This window comes from Apteryx mantelli, chromosome 28 (genome assembly GCF_036417845.1).
Source record: "Apteryx mantelli isolate bAptMan1 chromosome 28, bAptMan1.hap1, whole genome shotgun sequence".
Lineage (NCBI taxonomy): Eukaryota > Metazoa > Chordata > Aves > Apterygiformes > Apterygidae > Apteryx > Apteryx mantelli.
The window spans coordinates 4,490,620-4,512,062 of NC_090005.1; the positions used below are offsets into that span (position 1 = coordinate 4,490,620).

At 41.0% G+C, this 21,443-nt stretch overlaps 1 protein-coding gene across 2 annotated transcripts in view; it reads right to left on the bottom strand.

Annotated features, from left to right (window-relative positions):
* TLK2 (tousled like kinase 2) overlaps nt 1-21,443 on the bottom strand; it is a 43,266-nt gene that overhangs the window by 12,737 nt on the left and 9,086 nt on the right. For both annotated transcript variants that reach the window (XM_067311932.1, XM_067311933.1), the window contains 11 exons: nt 19,216-19,287; nt 16,611-16,680; nt 15,506-15,549; nt 14,292-14,387; nt 11,407-11,574; nt 10,733-10,828; nt 7,713-7,805; nt 7,176-7,286; nt 5,632-5,768; nt 4,059-4,211; nt 639-705 (listed from right to left, as the gene is read on the bottom strand). In XM_067311932.1, the coding sequence (XP_067168033.1) occupies nt 639-705; nt 4,059-4,211; nt 5,632-5,768; nt 7,176-7,286; nt 7,713-7,805; nt 10,733-10,828; nt 11,407-11,574; nt 14,292-14,387; nt 15,506-15,549; nt 16,611-16,680; nt 19,216-19,287 (1,107 nt within the window). The remainder of the gene's footprint in view (nt 1-638; nt 706-4,058; nt 4,212-5,631; nt 5,769-7,175; nt 7,287-7,712; nt 7,806-10,732; nt 10,829-11,406; nt 11,575-14,291; nt 14,388-15,505; nt 15,550-16,610; nt 16,681-19,215; nt 19,288-21,443) is intronic.

Consider the following 21,443-nt stretch of genomic DNA (forward strand, 5'->3'; position numbering starts at 1 on the left):
CTTGCAGGTGCAGCTCCTGCTGAAGCCAATGTTTTTGAAAACAAACGTGCTTTACAACTAGCTAAGTACTGTTAGCTTCCAAAAGCCCAACAGATTTTTTGGACTGTTACTAATAATGCTGGTTACTTGCCATTGCAAAGAAACGGGAAAGTCATTGATGCCTGCACTTTTTGTTGTGTTCTCGTAATTTTCTTCCGTTTTTTATTTCATGACAGGACCTAGCATTTTAATTTACGCTGTATTTCAAACTGTAACAAGAATCAAGTTTCTGTGCCAGAAAGGCATTCAGGTATCCATGCTTCTATCAATAGGAGTTGAGCCAATTGGCCCATGCCTTCACGTTCTCCCATACTAGTTGCATACAGGGCCCAGCACTAGGTTGGCCCTAGTGACATAGTAAGATGGGTCAAAACAGTGAAACTCTACATGAAAACATAACTGTAAGAACGGAGTCTACTTACTGAAGCAAAGAACATCTTTCCTCAATACCACTTTCTTGGAAAATATGATTAAAAAAACCGTAGCCACCCCTTCCAACCAACAAAAACCTCCTACTTACCGAACAAAGAGATGCTGTTGTTCATAAAACCCTGAATCAAAAAACCTACCTAAAAGCCTTTTCTGCAGTTAGTTCTTACCTTTTTAAGATGACCTAGTCGGAGTTTGAAGATTTCTTCCTGTTCGTGATATTCTGCTAACGTTAACCTGCACACAAGGGACAGAGATCCAATGCGTTAAGTTTCAATGCATCTGATATAACAAACGGACAATTTGCAGTATACACACCAGCTATATATACATTTAATAATCCATAACATTCTCCTGCGGAAATGACCCCTATGCAGAGTACTTCAACACCTGGCAGGGAGCTTTTAGTTAAACTCTGCAATCTATCAGTCAAATAAAAGAGACCAAAAGCTCAAACCTCAATAAAATAGCTACACATATCAAATTCAAACCCAAGTCCCTAATAACAACTACTTAACATACTGATTGGCTTTTAACAAAGAAAGCTAAAACGTAATCTAAATATGGAGCACTGAACCATAAGTATTCTACATCTTATTCTTCAGCTTAAGCTTGGCTTTACTGTTTGATTTTCAAGTTTTTTCTCGTAGTAACAGAAAGTAACCTGTTCACTCCAGCACTAGCACTGCACCTGGCAACAGTGCTACTACAGAGAGAGCACTAACCCGGGATTCAGAAGTTTTTCTGTTCCAGGCTCTAAGTCATTTCCAGAGAAACCCTGGGCAGTTTACTTCACCTTTCCACCTCTTTGACCCCACACGTGAGAGGCAATGGGATACCATCAGCATGTTCCTGATGGTAAATGATGCACAAAGTTTCCATCCTAGATCGCTGGTCAAAAAAGGCACTCAAAGTCTCATAGTGTTTTCAGCGTATTTTAGAGCCAAAGAGAAGCATGTATGACAGAAGCAAAGAACAGCCTTAAAACTAAAATAGCGACAGATCCCATCACGAATGAAACAAAGACATGCTGAGATCCTTAAAGTTAGAAAGCTGATCACTACACTGATTTTCTCGTTACCATCAGCAAAGAGTTTGTTAAAAACGTCATGCACTTGAACCTAGAATTATGTAGCCCTTATCAAATGCATTTGTTTACTTTGTAAACAAGACACCCATGTGACAGCATATAAGGAACTTTGGTGAATCTAAAGCGAGATGAAACTATTTCCCTAGAGGATTTCTGTTGCAGCAGTTACGCTCTGCAGAGTATTTAGTGCAGAAGTTAGCGCATGGGTCCTCCACAGCACCAATACTGCATCGAGTTTCAAGAGGGGACGGAGCCCTATATCTGTGTAGGGCTGCGGGACCCTGCCTCACTGTACAATAAATGAAGAGCAGGTTACATTCAGACAGTTGATTAAGCGCTCGTCTTGAAATGCTCCTACTTCTCTCCACTACTGATAACGCAGAGGGTCTACCTATTTGAAACAACTGCTTTGGCAGTTGTTAGCTGATAAATTTAACGCAAAACTCACAACCCATGTTCCCTTTGAAGGAACTTCTGCCATAAGGAACTGCTTAGTATGCTGCTTAGTACAAATTAAAATTATATATAAAAAACACCCAGTACCAGAAATGTTTATGTAATGACTCATTTGATAGAAAAGTGTGCCATTTTACAAGAAAAACATGATGACCTGAATTTTAATCAGATTCAGCTAATCTAAAAGGCCATGGAACACATCGAACGGGAACAAACCTTCCCGGAATTTTAGACCTTTGGTTGGTATTTCTGTATACGGAATAATGGGACTACTGAATAAGCCAGCGACAAGCTTTCTGCATGACCTTGCGCACAAGAGAAATACAGGGCTAAACACCAACAATCTGGTCATTAAACAAGAGATGGAATGACTACCACTGGGCTAACACTGCCCAAAATAGCTGCATGTTTGCAGTTAGCCTTACAAAAAAAAAAAAGAAAAGAAATCAAGGATGCTGTAAGACAAACATTGCCCTGTTTAACATAAGCATGCTTGAAATACGCTACGTCTACTGCAGCTGAGGGCTCTAACATTGCCCAAGTTATCCTGACAAACCTCAGACAGCCCCAGCAGGTTAATCTTCTTGAATGAAACCATCTTGTTCTCATTCACAGCGTAGATGCCATTTTCAGGAGAGCACTGGTGGGGAGGGTATGTTTAAGTTTGCATCATGGGGCCGTCCTCTCCTTTTCAGACACAGAACAGCCCTACTAAGATGAACCAAAATGAAACTGAGGGATTTAGCTGTCTACTTCTCATTCAAATGAGACATTTCCATTCAACTTGCCTAAAAAAGAGCATCTGTAAGAACTCCACAAAAAAACCCTCCCTCCACAATCGGAAAGATTTTGCATCTGAAGCGCAACCCAGCAAATCCATTTATGGGATAACTAATGATCGAGCAAGTATTCATTGAGCGTACTGCTTCAGCTGACGTGCAAGAACACTGTTTTCGTAAGCTAAAACGCTCCACATGAACCACATCCATGCACTGGCAAGCAGTTTTTATACAAAACACCACAAGCAGCTCTTCTAAACCACAAAGGCAAAACCCTGAAATATAACAGCAAAGAACGATAAAACAGCAGGAGAAACAGAGGGGAAAAGACCAGGTAGCACAAAAAGGCCTACTAGCAAATCCAGGCAAAGCCAGGAAATAACGGCGAGGCAGGTTGGCAATGTAGGCAGAAGCCCGCTGGATACCACAGATACGTATCATGATTGCCAGCCACACCAAGGCCTGTGCAGCCACGTCCACAGCATAAGCCACACTGCAGCCGTATCGTCTTTCTGCTGGGTAGGAACATCCCTACAGAAATGGGATGCCTTAAATGCATCAGAGAACAGGCTTGGGGCTTGGACTTCTCCATTCAGGAACATCCTCTCTTCCAAACCGGTATCAATACACCTTTCAGGGAAAAAGAGAAGCCTGTAATATTCTAAAACCGTTCTAGTGAAAAATGGCTTCCCCCTCTAAGGGCATCAAGACTTTCAGAGCAGCAGTAACTTCAAAAAAGAAGCTACAAAGGAAAGAATAAAGTTTCAACTACCTTTCTACTTCCCTTGACTGAAATACCTGGAAAGGACTGCTCTGGAGATACAGTACAATACTTAATGCACTGTCTTTATAAAGAGCATCTTTTTCTCCAGTATATCCAGTTAATTGTTTGAAAAGCCTCACCAGAAAGTACGTGTATTGCACTGTACAGAAATACCAAAACGAAGTGGGAAGTTGCAACAGTTCAGAAAAAGACACTGCTTTTCAAACTTGATGCAGCAGGAACACTGGGAAAAGTTACTGCCTTCAAAAAAAGGTCAAGCTCATACAAAGTTTGGACTCAGTAACGATCCCTGTTTTACTCCAATGAAAACTATTTAGAACTGCAGCCAGATGTTCCTGAATGCCAGGCTAATTCCACAATATTCGTTTGTGCATGGAATGAAGCCTAGAGGCAAGGGCAGGATTCCATTTCCCAGCAGATATTTCGTCCTCTAATCAAAGCATAAAGCTTTGCAATGCACCAAGAAGGCCGCACAACGTACGTTTCATTTTCTGCTCCATTGGTCTTGTTCTTGCGCTGCTTCTGCTCATTGCTTGCTGGAGGTGTCTGTCCCATTGCAGGTGGCTTCCGTTTCGCTAACATTTTTCGTTGCCTTTCTATTTCTTCCCGCTGGGAATTTATCCTTTCCTGTTGCCTGGAAAGAAGAGGGCAGAAAAGACATGAGGCAGAGAACTAATGAGATGTACCCAGTTGTCTTCAGCATCTGCTCTTAACAAATTAAAGCAATGAATTTCGGATCAGTTGTACTTGTAAGATTAGTAACTAAATGTTTTTGTACAGAAAAGGGGGGTGCGCCAAACATTACAACCAAGAGTTTTTTAATGTATTTTACATAAAAGGGGATTCTTTTCCTGGCCCACAGAAACCTTTCAGTAAGTGAAAGGTTTTATTCATGCAGAGGATATCCCCAAAACAAGGAGCTTCTAACCTCAAGGAAAACCCAGGCATCCATGGTAAGTCACTAACTTTCCACAAACTCTTTCCTAAAAGGCTCTGTTCTGAATCTGAGACTTTCCTGTTAAAACCATTCCTGAAGTCTGGCACTGTCTGAGAAAGGATCCTTCTACCTCAGAGTTACAGTTAAACTATCCTTAGTTCTCTAAAATATAACTAATACCATTCCAAATTTCACTAAGAAAACAGTCTCTCCTCCAAGAAAGAGGATTTTATCACTATAAAATAACTAGGCAGTTTTAAAAGTACTCTTGAGATTTTCAATGTAAACGGCTTGAGAATTTACATACTTAATTCACTTTTTAAAAAGGGACTGAGATTGTAGCTAAAGATTCGAGAAGTATTTTTTCCACCTCTTACAGCACAAACTAAGGAAAAAATTATAAAACCCTTAATCTGTATTTAACAAGAGCTGCAACTCCCTATCAGACTATGGGGAAGCGATCTGATTGTAAGGGAGCATACATAGCTCAAGTATGCAATTAATTTGCAGAGTCCTACTTTAAAGGTCTAGGCCAGGTGGGAATTCACTGGATATTTCCATTAACGTTCTGCATAAAAGGGTCTCCGATCTTCACTTCCAGGTATCTGCAGCCCCTTTGATCACTGTTGCCAGGAGGCAAAAGAAGTCAAGCCGTGTGTGTTTTCTCTTTTAAGCTTCTCTACTTAGCATCTACTTAAAAAAAAAAAAAAAGCTAAATAGCCTTCTTTGACTAATGTATGCAGTTACGCAAATCAAATTGATTGATTCAAGATACATGCGAGAATTCAGTCCATCTCTCCACCCCAGAGGCACTGCACAGCCAGCTAGGTGCACTAAGAATACCCAACAGCGCAGACTACGTTCTTCCAATCCAGAGGCCGACTCAGACAATTTGATTCCCGTTTCAAGTCTCTGGAGTTCTACATGGAAACGCATTTCTCACTTTGACACTAAAAGATTCCCCATTGCTATGAACTGTCACTAGCCGAGTTCCTAACCGATCCTTTCATACATCAGTCACACCATTCCCATGTTTTGACATGCAAGGCACCACATATGACTGCTTAGTTTTTCCTTCTCTGCCTCTGAAGGTAAAGATAACTCTATTTGTCCTCACTTGATGAGGTTCTGGAAAGCATAGCCGTCCGTCCACTGCTCAGTGAAAGACGCCCCGTGCCGCACCGTAGTGAAGTGACCTAGCCTCAATCGATCCTGCATGCTCTTATCTCTGCATGCCATCTTCTCCTGTTTTGACTGAAAAACAAAACAGATGTTAAAATATAAGCCATGAATTAGCAGCTGAGAGCTATGCCATGTTTTAAATTACGACCAACTCTTATCAACATTCACTGTTTCAGTACTGCTGATCTGAAACCCAGTTGAAAATCATTGATCACATCATCGATGGTGTTTCACACTGGCCTGACAGATGTTTGTTTGACAGCTCCTTTTCTGTGACATTTCAGTCTCACCTTTCCTTCCCTGTTACTGCTGGTGGAGCTTGTCCATTCTATCATGACTTGAATTCAATCTAGCAGTCGGATTAAAGCTATCTCTTCACATCAATAGTTTAGCTAGACTCGAGATTGGGCTCTGATCAGGCCTTTATTCATTCACACAGGAAACTAGGGAAGAAAATGCACCCTGAATCAGTGTTAAGACTAAGATACAGTGATCAGCCAGCTCAGTCCTAGACAAGCACCACTCCCAGAAGCGATACAATCTCAAATAGGTCACCAACTCACATTTAAAAAAAAAAAAAAAAAAATGGTGGTGGTGTCTGACACAGAGTATTTCCTGCAAGTGAAAGGAAATTTCAAAGGCCTGAGATGAGAGCAGTAAAGCTTCAGTCAGGATTAAAGATGAACCAGCAAAGCTCCTCACTACAGTTACACGCCACTTGTCTGAATGTCAGGTCTACATAATACTTGGCTCCAAGTTACAAATCCTCGCAGGAAAGGGAGCCCCACTTAGCTGAGAACAATCTGCTCTGTGGCAAAAGCAAGTCAAACAGACAGTGCGTACCAGCCGGCACCCTGCTATTTTTGCCCATCCAGTGCCCACAAACAATAGATATAATTGGCCAACAGGTGAAAGAGCAGTCAAAAACCCACAACTGTTTAATCATCAGGAAATCTTTCCACACTGAAGCAGGCTGGAAGATGGTAAACAGCAGTGTAGCACTTTCCCAGCATCTTAAACGTGTTGTTCTGAGAGTGCTAAGCAAAACAACAATCTCTACTTTGCAATTCAAAAGAAGGAAAGGTTTAAAGCACTTGCCCGTGCCATGGAGCACATCTGGAAACTTCACTGCATAATGCGATACTGCTCTGGTACTGCCAGATCTGGACAACGTCACTTTTCAGTTAAGTGAGTTTCCCAATCAAGTAATATCTGTTGCATTTAGAGCTCAGACTATTCCACTTAAGCAAAAGAGATCACTCTTTGAGACTGTCAAAACTGACCAACCCAAAATATTCTGAACTCTTTCAGTATTAGGGTACATTCCTATTTGCAAAGAAGTAATTCACAACAGAATTCCAGTTGTATTTTATCACTAAAGCAATAGGAGCAAGTTTTCACTGCTCAAAAGAGGAGAGGAAGGAATAAGTTTGAGCATGTGGACTGTGACTGCAGAGATGTGGAAAGCCTCCTGCTCACCTTTTCTATTAGAAGCTTCTTGCTCATCGTTACACATCTGTTCAACCGCTCTTTGTACTTCTCCAGCATCTTTTGCTGTTCATCGATCTGCCGTCTCAAATCACAGTTGGCCTAGAAGTGAACAGAAAGGATGAGTCTGACTCTTAAGCCGCAAGAGAGCCTTGCTTTAAGGGTATTTATCTTTTACTGAAGAATACTAATGGTTTAGAGAAGGCTTATTCTTTAGATTTGGCCAAAATACTGAGCTGATGTTTAGCTACAGCAATGAATCTACACTGTATAGCTACAGTTACTACTGTGCATCTTGCGAATTCAAGCAGGCCCAGACAGGGTATCTACATCCCTACTGTAGTTAGTCTACAACTCAGACAATTCTCTTACTTACAAGAATTGACTGGATTTGTTTTACCTTGTGAGTGTCCATTCTACAAATGTTATAGTTAGAGAAAACCCTGCTCTGCAGCCTAGTTGGCACACGCATTCTAGGTAGCTTTAAATAGCATGCTTTAGAAGAGCTGTCCCATTTTAAATACTTACTCTTAATAAGTCATCTATCCTCCCCTCCTTCTTCTCCAAGTCAGAGTTCTTACTGTTTTCTAGTGCAGATATTTTTTCCATTGTGAGGTCAGACTGTAGAGAAAAATCACCATAAGCCACATGTAAGAAAAACAGCTCATATCTCAGATAGTCACCATGTAACATCAGTCTGTAGCCCTCTCTGATCTGAATAGTTAGATCTAAGGAAGACCCAGTCCCCTGCATCCTAGAAGTTCAGGGAAGGTCTTGCTCCCTTCTTCATTTACTTATTGCATGACGGGCTTTTCTAGCATGAGCAGTTCACTCAGCTAGCACAAAGGCCTAAAAGTCTACTGTGGGGAACAAAAACTGTTAACATGTAACATACTGCTGTTAACATGTAACATAACGCAATATCCCTCTCATCCTGCAAATTTTGGCTTTACAGCCGAGTTCTACCCAGTCCTTGACAGTCTCTGACACACAATATCCTTTCCTGCAGTGCAAAAAAGTTTGTATAAGAAAGGCTTAGGAAAGAAACCCAGCTCCCTGTCCCTAAGCTGCATTATCAAATTTATGAGACCTTCAAGGTGCATAGACAACTGCTTGCTAGACAAAAGACACTAGCTACAGGCTTTGAAGACGTCTTGCCAGCAGACGCAGGTTCTCATTTTAGAATACGGTAACAGATTAACAGCCAAAGTACTAGGCACAAGTCTTTGTTTCTAACTGATGTATTAGTGCCCACTAGGCAGAAGAGTTTTACAGTTCTTGAGTGAAACTTATTTGGAAAATATTACAGGGTGCAGCACATTTCGAACACCTTTACCCAATGAAAAGAGTTATACCTGAGAACAGAGGTCAGAAGACATGTACACTATCCTCTCTAGAAATAAGAATATTTCAAACTCAGAATTCCAATTAATGGTGGAGGGTGAGGCGAAGAAATTAGGGTGTACACAAACATAACATCTAAAAAAAACCAAGTAATCACAAGGGAATCTCACTCCATGGTTGCATATACGGATTTTGTATTTTTGGCTAGCAGGCAACTATCTTTGTTCTGAGAAGAGATCCTGGTTCTGAGCAGAGACTTACCTGCAGAGCTGTTATCTAACAGTTCTCCAAATTTCAGGTTTGCCTGGAAACTAACACCATGAAATAAGAGAAAAAGCTGGTGGACTGAACTCTGTTGCTACTCTATGTACTCCCAGTACGGGAAAGACCAAAAAAAATCCCTGCCAGCATTGCACATCAAGCAAGATGAGCCTAAATTCCAAAAGACAAAGAGGAGGCCTGGGAAGGTCACCTCACTTGTGCCTTCATTTGGTTTATGCTTCCTGGCAGCCTACAGAGGAAGCACTTGTGACAAAAACTCTTGTCACTGACGGCAACAAAAAGGCTGCCTGTTGGAAATCTAGGCTGCATGCACTCAGCCAAGCAGCAGGAGGATTCTTTAGTAAGTGACTGTTATGTCCGTCTGTCAAATGCACGAACATGCTTGCACTCTGTGAGATGAAGTCAGGCTGCAGGATGTGTGCTTTTACATTCATGGAGCTTTCACCACAACTCACCTTGCCTCAGAACATTTAGAGGGCCCTAGCACTGTCTGAAAATGCTAAGGACATCACACTCGCGCTGACTTGCTTTTGGCATCGTCAAAAGTGATTCAAGTTGGGAATCACTGAAGATATTTCTTTTCCCCTATGAACTCCAACTAGGTTGGGAAGGGAAAAAAGAGAATGTATACATGTCCTCATCACGCAGGCAAGCATCTACCTGGAGTCTTTGTTCTTATGCAAGCATCTAGTCCTCTGGAGCATACCACGAAGCTGAGCATCAGCAGAAAGCATGTTTAGATAGCGTGTCACCCTTTTCAAGAAAGATGGACCCCGTGGGCATGTTACGAGCAGGAGAGAATAAACCATCTTGCTCACCCCAACTGGGATCACTGTTATAAACAGTGGTGTTGGGACAGCAGAGAGAGAAATCTGAGAGGTATTCCTGGAGGTTCTTGAGTCACGGCGCCCTTCTAGCACAAGACTTCTCCACGTACTAGCAAGAAATAGGAATCTTCTTCAGACAGACAGACCAGGGCTTGAACAATACAGACAACAGATGTGACCCTAGTGACATGACAAGGCCCAGATTTTAGCTAGTAATGTCGCCAGAGGTACAATTGCTGTTCTTCATGTGCAAAGAACTTGTACCACCTGCTGGGTAAATGGAGAATGAACTTCCCCCACCAACAAAATCATCTCTGAAACAGACGGATGTGAGAAAACGACTGACAGAACTGACAGTTTAAAAAGCACTCAAGGGAAGGGTCAGTCACAGAGAAATCAGGGACGAAAAAAAAAAAAATCAAAACAAGATTAAAAGCAGGCTTGGAGAAGAAACGAGCAAGATACATTGCAGATGAAGCTGAATGCCCTTATAAACAACAGATGAAGATGACACAGCTAAAAGTAAATCTTGCCATAAAAATCACAAGACAACTGGTAACAGATTAAAGGGCATCAAAAAGACAGTAATACAGTTGAAAGAGCTATTCCTCTTCTTGACTCTAGCTCAGACTATGAATATTTGTACTGTAGGCAGTGTGAACGCACCCATGATCCACCCCTTGAAAGGAAACCTGAGTGATCATTACAACCACTTCCATTTATGTCTTCAGTTATAAGGAGAGGAAGAACATTCCGGATGCAACCCAAGTGCAATGGACAGAGCCATCCAAGGCATTCCTCTCATGAAGATATTCTCATGCAGCCAAAGAACTGCCCACCCTACTGACACAGAAAAGCCTCAGTAACAGATTAAGCAAGCTTCAATAGCAGCAACAGAAAAGCATCCTTCACAGGATAAAGAACAAAGTTCAGAGCCATTCACTTCAACCAGCAGAGTTACAGACTGGTTTCTGGTGAAAAGAACAGTAATTGGAACAATTACGTCTACTACAAGTGGCATCCTGTGGTGTGGAAGATAAACTAGATTGAGCTTATATCTCACATTCAAGAGACATATTGTCTAGTGAGCTATACCTGTGACTGTTTGTGCTGGATGGAAATCTGTTTTTGGGAAGCGCAGGAATGCTCAGTGTTCCCTGATCCCGTAGAAGATGGGCTGCCTTGCTGGGCCTGCAAAAGAAAGTTAATGTATTGTTATGTGCTCCTTGACATGACTGTGAGCGCCCATGCAGATACACTTATCTTACATGGGAGGTGCAGTTTGGCCTTCATACGATACTTTTACATTAAGATTTAAGAACGCTTTAGAAATTTAGTTCATTAAAACAAAGAGTCAGTTTCTTTCAAGAAGTCTGGCCCAACCTGCTAGAAGACAAAGATTTTAAAAACCTAATATAATTCATGTCAGCTGAGATTAAGTTAAGCCAAAACAAACAGTTCTCAAAGCAAGACTGTACTCTATTCATTTGCTCTGTTGCTTCCATCAGTTTAGCCTCTCAGATGCTATTATTTTGTTCTACACAACATTTTGAATAGTTAACTTAAACCTCATATCATTTTATTAAACAAGCAAAGCCTGGGACCTAGAACTCTTCACAAGGAAGATGAACTTACCATAAGATGGTAGACTTGATCATCAATAAACCAGGCTGCACTTGAACCACTGTCTTTGAGCTGAAAAGCTTCAAATGTCCCATCCCTTAGCTAGACACATCCCCTGGGATTCAAATCTTTTCAGAGCTGCTCACCGAGACAAAAGTAAAACAGAGGCCACCTCCCCTCTGTGCCAGCTGCTCATTCTCTAGCCGCTGTTTCGCCAGCATCACCGACATCAGCGTTGGCAGAGCAGAGTGTTCCTCCTGCGGTTCCTTTGCTGTGGTGCCGTCTACCCCATACAGCGGCTGCTCCACTCGCCGCTGTAACACAGTCAAAAAAAATACAATGAACTTTTTTTCCCCTAAGCGATTCTCTGGCTCTGCCAAAACTGTTGTCAGCGAAGCAGCAGCTCAGGAATGGGCAGGCAGCATGGTGAGGATCTGATAACTCAAACAGGACTCCTGGAGTGATCATTCCAATGGCAGATGTCAAAAAGGAGATGAAGTTAACAACAGTAAGAAAAAAAAAGTAACAAATGAATACACAGGACGGAATTCCTTGCACATGCCTTTCCTTTGCAACTGCATGTATTTTGGACCCAGTGGGGCAAAAAAAGTTGGAGATGCAAGATTCTTAGTACATTGTGACTCTGATCAATGCATTCAAAGTTAAAATACTCGATGTTTTTTTAAGGACTCATTTTAAAATAGCCAATGTCACAATGGGTTTGGTTACTTGGCGAAGTAAACTGAGTCACAACTGCTCAATGGCAGGAGTCTAGCCATGTCTAGAACCCAGACATCACGGTAACCTCATTTTTGCCACAAAAGCAGGGACCAGTCTCCTGCAAGATAAGAACTAATGTTTTCCCCAAATCTTTAGGGGATGCATAGCATCCGAAAGGGCCAGCTACTTCCTTGGGCAGTAAACTCATTTTCCAACTGTGATACAGGAATTGTGTTCAATAAGAGCAAGAATCATCTGAGCTGCACTGATTACAATACTCGGAAGCCCTTTGTCCTTACTTTAAAACCCAGCCCATCACCCCCTACAATTTAGCAGTCTGGGTAATACTCATCTAACTCTTCCCAAGCTGTAACCGTGGGCCAAGCATATGCCACGTAGAAAGTAAATAGTCAAGTCAAGGTTCAGTTTTTCTTAAAACTTGAATTGCGACATGAAGCATATTTTCTGGCTAACACTAGAAATGTCAAGAGCAAACTTTCTTCCCCAACAGAACGCTTGTATATGACAGTGACCTTGCAAGAGCCTGAAGGCTGACCTGTAGTTCTCTTCTACTCAAAGCAGAAGCAAAGCAATTCAAATCAGTCAAGAGATTTGAAGACAAGAAGTAACATCCTGAAGACGTTACAATTCCCCTGCAAGTTCTGACTGCAGAAAGTACAGTAGAGCTTGGTTCATAGGCTTGGAGGTCTGTTTCACCGTTAAAGACATTTTAACACACTGCTCTCTTCCTAGACCATACTAATCTCTATAATGGATAAGATGCTCAAATATTTAACTCCAATTTTTACCGTTTCCCCTCCCTTATTTTTGGACTTATCTCAAACTGTTGATATTCAGTTTGTAAGAGGAAGACTGATCTTGCAAATGCACATAGTTTCCATTATGAATATGCAAACGGTAAAAGTTGAGCTGCAAGAGTAAAGGACAGAAAGAAGATAAGAAAAAAAGAATACCTGCATAAGGAAAGAGACAAACTGACACACCTGAAACTAACTGTAACATCAGTCTTGACTACATGAGATGTGTTCTGCTCAAACTTTTACCTACTCAGTTTACAGAACTGCAAAAGAAGCAAACCAACGAGAGAATCAACTATAGTCCCATTATAAACACTTGAAGGATATGCCATCTACGGAATAAAGAACTGTCCCTAATACATCACTCACCTGCAACATTCAGAGATGTTTTTTCTTTCATTGACTTCTCTTTAAGGAGGAGTATTAGTGAATTAATGTAAGGCAGGGGAAGGGCCGTTCAAATAGCCAGATATATTTTAATTTTCACAAACATCAAAAATATCTAGAAGCATATCAGAAGCTCTCCCTTAAAGTACTGCAAAGCTTCCAAAATCTAGTTAACATATACTGGATTCTGAGCAGAGCATTCAGTGCTGGGATTCAGTTCAGTACACATTCAGGAACTGTGCAAAGGTCTCTTCAGAATAATGTAATCAGTAAAGACTTTGCATTTGGTTTTGGAATACTAACCTTTCCCATAATGCTCTAGGCTCCTGTGACACTCCACAAATGCTGACAAATTTTAAAGAGAGGCCGAGGCAATGTTCAAAACTAGAGACTTCAAACATTGCTTAACTAGTTTAAAGAAATTTCTTTAGCTGCATTGTGCTAAAATGGCTTAAAAATACAGGTTATTCGTTCACATTCAGATCTTGCAGAAATGCTCAGATAGCAAAATGGAATTGATGTAACAAAAAAAATAGCAGTCGATGTGCATAAACACACATCTCTTTGCAAGTTTTTGCTAATAGTCCTCACAAATCACATACACACAGGCATGACGTAAAAGATCTTCCCAGTATAATTATGGTATGAATGCTTTTCAGTAGTCCCAAAGGGCCCAATCAAGATCGACGCATCATTGTACTAGTGCTATACAAACACACAACACAGTCCAATTCCATGGAAAAACTCAAGAGCTGCCGGGGAGCACAAGATAATCAAACAGCAAATATATTAGTTCCACCTTTTATTAGGAACAGCAACATAACTGTAACCACAATTAAAAATGTTAATATGAGTATCTGAGCTTAAAGCATGCAAGATCATTTACTGCTGGACTAACAACTGTTACAGGGTCCTAGATGCCTGGCTTTGCTGCCACAACCCTGCATCAGATTTAAAAAATTCACATATATAAAAATAACAAGAAGTCAAATCACTCACCAGGAGAACCTCCTTTCCCGTTCAGAACCTTTTATTACCCTCTGAAGCACAGTCACCAGCCTAATCAATGACATGCCACAAGCTCTGTCCCCAAGGAAAATACTTACCGGTAAGGGATTGGATAAGGAATGCTGTGGTGAAGATCTGGCGACAGGCGGCACGCTTCTGCCAGGACTGGTTCCTGGGCCACTTCCCCCAGCAAACTGGCCAAAAGAAAATATTTGATCATCAGTAACTCCACAGAGATACTCTATTTAAGCAAATCTAATAGAGAAAGAAGCAACACATTAATCTTAAAAATGAAGTCTTACAGGCCCTAGGGACCCATTTAAACAATCTGAAAACAATGCAAGAGGAAAAACTTAAAATTTCAATGCACTGCTTTTCAAAAAGAAAGGAAAAGAAAAAAACACGGATGAGCAATGGTGTTCATCACAACAGCAAAAGTGAGTACTTCAGATAGCTAAACATTCACATTTGCATTAAGTACATTTTTCATTTTAAGACCAAAAGATATAAACCCATGTGCTTGCAGACAAACCAATCACTAACTGTACAGAATTAGGAAGCCCCTCCGCTATGCGCAGATATATTTAATTATGTGCCACGGACTGGGAAAAGGTATACACCTTTCATTGAAGCATCGGTACCAGTTACTGTCAAAGACAGGATACATATGCAGCTGGACCACTGTTCTAACTGGTAAGGAAATTCCTACGTTCCCGCACTGCACAGTGCACCACACTTACCAAAAATTAAAGACAGAGCTCTAGTTTGTGCAGACTTTAAAAAAAGACTTCAGAGATTATGCAATAAAAAGAATATTGATCTTTAGAGCATCCATCACTGTTTTGGGGTCTGTATTTCCAGTGTGGCATCAGCCTCTCATAGCAAGCTACCTCTACACAGGCAATTTTGTAAACAACTTCCTACTCAAATCGACAGGACTTTGCAGGTACGTTCCTTTGCAGCATTGGATCTTTATCACAATAGGCCTGCACAAAAAGAGGTTCAATATCTTCATCCGAGATCCAGGCTCCAATGGAAATCAAGCTCAAATCTACTCTTATATGGGTGCTCTTTTATAAAAATGGTTTATCAACTGATGAAAGAAAAGTTGATTTAGAAACCAACTTCCAAAAATCCCAGATTCTCTACCTAACCAAGTTCAAACATACAGGTTAACACAGTCAATTGATGGCTTGAAGCTGTTATTTAACATGATGGATAAACAACCTAAGTTACATTAAACTTCCATCTATAGAAAGATTTTGTATATGCGGATTCAAACAGATTTTTCAGAAAACGTAAAGGCACTTACCTCAAAATAATCACTAATTTTATGTCCTCTAGGAGTGCCTTTTCCTAAAAAGGAAAAACACAGAGAAAAATAAATCATTGTATTTTTAAGTGCAGAAATCATGATGCCATTCCGAAAAACTACTCCTACACTTCGACACTCCTTTCTGCACATAAAGGTGCAACAGTTACAACAGTTTACCTGTTGTAACAAAAGCTCCTGCACAACAGAAGAGTGAGACCCTCTTGTGCTGTAGTTTGGTGGCTTTACAGTTGATGGTTTAAATAACTCAATTCCAATCAAACAGCATTTGTAGTCACAAAAGTACTTAAAAAACACCTAGTGTCATAGAACATTGCATAGGTTCTCCAAAATTTCCTTCAAGATCAAGACAGAGTAAAGGGTACTTTTACTCATTTGCCTTCACGTAAATGACTCCATGCTAGATCTCTCACAAGCTTTCCTATAACAGTTAGAGAGATAATTAGCAGGGACTTAATACCAGCTCATTAAAACTTAGCCTTTTTCCCTTATTATATTATTGTTGTAAAAGCAGTCCTGTCAACGCAATCCTTATCACTTTCTTGTGGAAGAATAAAAAAACCCCAGAAATCTGTTCCTATGCCCATTTACTAGAGAACTTGAACTTTGACTAAAAGACTACGGGTTTTTCTTAGTACTTTAAGACAGCACTGCCTGCTTTATGCTTGAGTACAGCTTGTTCTCCAACTATTTGTAATGGTGAGAACCCACTCTTAACAAGGAAGACATAAGTCTCAAAAAGCAAGAAAGAGACAGCACAGCCTGTATTTTGAAGTCTGGCTGCTGTATATCTAGTGACATGGGACCAAAACAACACTTCAGAGAAGCCACATTAAGCCTTTGGGCAGTTTGTCCCATAAAAATGCAATAGTTTGTGCAAATAAGCTGAAGACAAGTGTTTTCCTGCCAATGAGGATAACAAGGCTCCCAGAAGAGAACTACACCATCATGGAGTAGTTTATAACAAGCTGCCTGACACACCCTTGAGAAGAGCCATTAGTTTCCTAGGACACTGACTGTGCAAAACGTGTACAAATTACCGACCGTTCGGAAATCCTGCAGCAGGGTCAGGAGAATGGATTACCTTGACTGGTTTCATATGCATCTGCTTTCCTTTTTCTATTCCGCTGGTCATTCTGTTTTTTCTCAGGAGTCTGTTAAACAATACTTCAAAATTAACATTTCTGCAGTTATTCCAAGATTTAAAGAAAACACCAAAACACAATAATCTACTCCATATCCCCAGTGGCCATTTCATTTCTCTCGTGCGTTTGTTTCTACTACTGGTACTTAAAGAAACAATAGCTCTCAAATAGCTTCTACCTTCAGATATATGCACTGCAGAAAGGAGAGAACAAGGTTAGCAATGAGATTATTTTTTTCCTATTTCAACTGCTATAAGCCAGCATCTGTAGCCCAGTTACCCTACATGGTTAGCAGAACAAGTGCAAACACAGTATCTGCATAGACTGCTTCAAGGTGGTCACAGTACCGGTACAAAAGAAATAAAGTGGCTGAGAAGAGGCCCAAGTGACAACAGAACTTCTTCATGTTCGAGCAGAGGCATCCAGATTTACAGTCCACTAGCTACTTGCAATCTATCAGGACAACTCATCTCGCCTGCAGCTCTGCTCTTTCCTAAAGCCCTTTGCAGATGGCTACAAGAACTATCCTGCCCGCTGGTGCACATCTGCAACCTTACACAAAGAAAGGGAAGAGATTCCCAGGAAAGATGGCGGCCAGAAGAACGCCGCCACAGATTGAGTAATTCACTTGGACTTCAGTCCGCGTTTCGTCCGCTCTCAGGAAAGTCAAGGGCTGGCTGCATCTGCGAGCAACCAGAGATCTGAGGGGCAGCTTACCACCGTACAGCGATGTATTTATGCCCATGCACAATACAGAGCACAGGCGGGAAGCCAATGTCTCCAAAAGCGGCAGGCCTGTCTGTCTGTACAAGGCTAGCAAGTCTAGACACGTGAGTGCAGTGGGCCCTGGCGTGGCGCTTTCCCTGACACCAGAGTCACTTATGTGGCCTAGCGTGCTGTGAACATTAGGAAGCACTGCATCAGAAACAGCTTACTGAGGTTGCTGGAAGGAAAGAAAGACATCTTGTCATTTCCATCACCGCCATCATTTTTAAAACATCTTTTATCCCAAAGGGCCCCAACAGTTTCCAAGCTATATGCTTTACAATCACTTCAGTCACCACTAAACCGTAGCCCACGGCCAGGAAGAAAACCACAGTGTGCAGAACACAACACTGGGGGAGGGAAAGCCATGGCCAGAAAGTCTGTGGTAAACCTAAGTTTCATGCTCTTTGGAAACCAAAGTCCAAAGTACCCTGTTCAAAGACCTCTGCCAAAGGACTAGCACACAGTAAGCACAGAAATCAATCTACCTCCTTCAATAGGATATAAAGAATAAAGCTACCACAGCCAAAATCTAAACCTGGCTGTGTCCCCAGGGGATGCTGGATGCCTACAGCCCCATGTTACCAGTTGGGCAGTCACTGATAGTATTTTGGTAAAAGGATGGAGGGGGATGTTAAGACAAAGGCAGCTATTGGGTCTGCGAAGTACTTTCTAGAACGAAGAGACTGACAACTCCATAACTATCTACAGACTGACTGGTACCAGCTCTTGTATGTGTCAAAGTCAATGAAATAGTCTTCCCAATCCTTACTAAAAAACAACTCACGAACAACGTTGGAGTGACAGTAACACCATTGGCTCCATTATGGCCTCAATGGAATCGCAAGCATTTTAATGAGATTCAGTTTAAGTTGCTTTTCTATTCACATACTTGCACAACAGAAATTATATACTCTGCCACTGACTGAAAAGCAAGGAATGGTAGATTTAATTATGTCAGCCTGGTTAATTTAAATCACTTTACAGAAGTTGATCAAAAATTAAGTAAATTAAAACTTAATACTCAGTCTTCCACTATTAGCAATACTTACTTGTATAGAGTTCAAAATATTGTGTTCTTGAAGAACTAAATTTCACCAGACACATCATATTAGTACTGCCATGCATTACAGGGAAATATGATCCAAAACTTACCCGATAGCGGGTGGGAAGTTCTTTAAATTTGTAAGGAAAAGCATTTAAGTTTGAGATGTTGCTTTATTAACAGAGAATTTTAAAGCAAAACGTAACTCTGCAATTCATTTCGCTGCTTTAGTAAGTGTTTTCAAATAGTTAATCCTAAGGCTGTGAGATTAAACAGGGACAAAGCATCAATTTTCACCTCCCCACACTTCCACAAAGCAGTTCATAAGAGCGCTCAGCTTTGTACAGATTCTGCAAATTCACATATTTAATAGGTAAGGCAAACTTTTCCACTAAGGCTCTCTGGCTTTTTATCTGGCCAAAACTGTATCCAAAACCAGCAAATAAATCACAGTGCAGCAGAAAACATTTTCAGAAGCTGAGCCTTATGAATGCTATGTTTTTGGGCTTGGGTAATATCCATCTGTTACAGCAGGAAGCTTCAGGAAGGACGGTCTTGTAGCATGCTCTGAAGGCTGTAGGATTTAGATGAAGTCTGGATTCTTCCACTAGTCCCTTTCATGCCCTGACCAAAGAATACCATCACCCACTCTCACTGAATTTCTTCTATACTTTGCGAGTTCAATCACGTCTAATTTAAACCCAATTACAATTAAGGATTTTTTGCCTGCTTACCTCCAGTTCTTTATCACTCAGAGAACCCACGCTGCACAAGCTCTGGTTGGAAGACTCACTATTTAATGGACCCTAGTGAAAAAACAAGCAAGAACTGTTAGAAACAGCTTCCGTACAAGGCAGAAACATCCTATACAACATTGCATCTCTGGGCTAGCTACACTGCTCTATCATGCAGATACAGCAGCAGCATGGGTCAAATGCCTAGACACACGATGGGGGACTAAAAAAAAAAATCTTCAGAAGTCATTTGGAGCAAGACAGAAGTTGGGTTGCCAGTTGGACAGTCTTTTCTCAGTATACTGATCCAGTCTTTGCAATGATATTTCTGTACTAAATTGGTACAGATACTAACTGCCATATTTATCCCAAAAGCAAAGGCAACATTCATCAAGAACTAAGATGGTTAGCTTGAGAAGAAAACTTCTGATTTGGTGGGTAGCAGTTCAAAGTTCAGCTCTTCAGGCAACCATCTGCTTGACCCGGGGCTATGAGTTTAGAGGCATTTTCCATCTGGCAAGGCAGCTATTACTGCTACCAGGTGCCGGCAGTACCACTGATTTTCTTTTTTCATGCATTTTTTTAGCTCAAGGAAAATGAACAAGTGACAGTTGTTATGGGTGACAGCTTTACTACTGTTAACACAAGACAGAATCTCTCTCGCTAGGCGATCTTACGCGCCCATGACTGACCTACCACTATAGCAGTTGCTCCTACCAAGCTGAAGTGCAAAATGAAGAGGCTGGAATAGATTTACAGAAACAGTATCTGGTTACCTGGAAGAGCCTAGCTGCATCTTTGCAAGCTCTACTAGGTACGCACCTGCATTTTGAAGCATCAAAGTATTTTTATAAGTTATTTTCTAAAACCTGTATCAAATCTGTTTTAAAGGAAAGAAGAGAAGAGTGAATCATGCAATGTCACTGCTTTAGCCTAGTGCTCTGACACAAAATATCCTCCCACAGACCTAACTTAAGAAATCTAGACTAATTTGACAAAGATATAAAAACACGATTCACAAGTATTGAAAGAATGTATTAACAGGAAGAATGACATGATAAAGCCACCTCTCCATTAATAACTTGTGAGCATCTTCTCTCAAAGATTTATTCTATTTTGGCATTCTTATTTTTGCAGTAACCACTTCCCACCCATCAATCTTCCCTCAAGGCTAAGCCACTTCTCATTGTACACTTGAACAGAAGACTTCTGGGTGGGTAGGTGGGGAACAAGTCTAAACACCACAGAAAAATCCCATAGTTGATTACTTTCGAGGGTAACAGTTTTCCCTTCCCCATTTAAGGCAAATACCACCAAATTAAGCTCATGACACAACCTAGCTATTGCTACCCCCCCACGCCCCAGTTCAAAGCAACTGTCTGCACAACGTAAAGCTTTAGCTCATATTGTCTGTATTACGCTCCTAGTGCTAACTACCAAATTTGTTTCTCCTAAGTGGAGAGGCTTAATCACTTCAAGGCAAAAAAAACAATAAGTTGAACAGCTCAAGAAGCTAAACATTTAGGATTCCCTTTTAAAAATAAATTACTTAAAAATTGCAGATGTTATTCTTTAGGCCATACCCCTTACCCTTTCAACTCATCACAGAAATAGCTTGAGGATCAGAAAGGCACTTTACCCTTCCCTCAATGTAACTGCTTAAAATCTAGTTGCCTTAAAGAAAAAAGGAAAATGATGTGAAGTTTGACAAATATTATAGGTCCAACTTTTTTTTTTTGTGTCAGATTTATTGCTTGGCCAATAGGACTTAACACAGCAAAAGTGTCAACACTAACCTTAACTACAGCCACATGAAGGCCTCGTTGATAATAAACGTAGCAGATTTTATGGCAAGTGGTGACAGAAGGTTAAGCTTTTCACCCATGTAAAAAGCTTGTTTATAAACTGCACAAATGCTGTCCTCTAAAATCCTTCACTTCCTCCCATGAACTCAAACCTCAGCAGCACGCTCAAAACATTAACCTCCTGCGCAAGCGCAAAAGCTTTCTTAGCTGCAGGAGCATCTCAACAACGGAGCATTCGCTGGTCTCGTCCAGACAGGTCGGGGCTCTGACATGATGAAGATGAAAGTGAAAGTTGTTTCCACATTTGCTACAATCTTGCTGCCTCCATTTTGCACATGGATAGCAAATGACAGGAACAGCTGCTCCCAAAATGCCACATTTGAGCTTTTCAGGAACACTGCGGTCGAAAGGATATTACAGTGG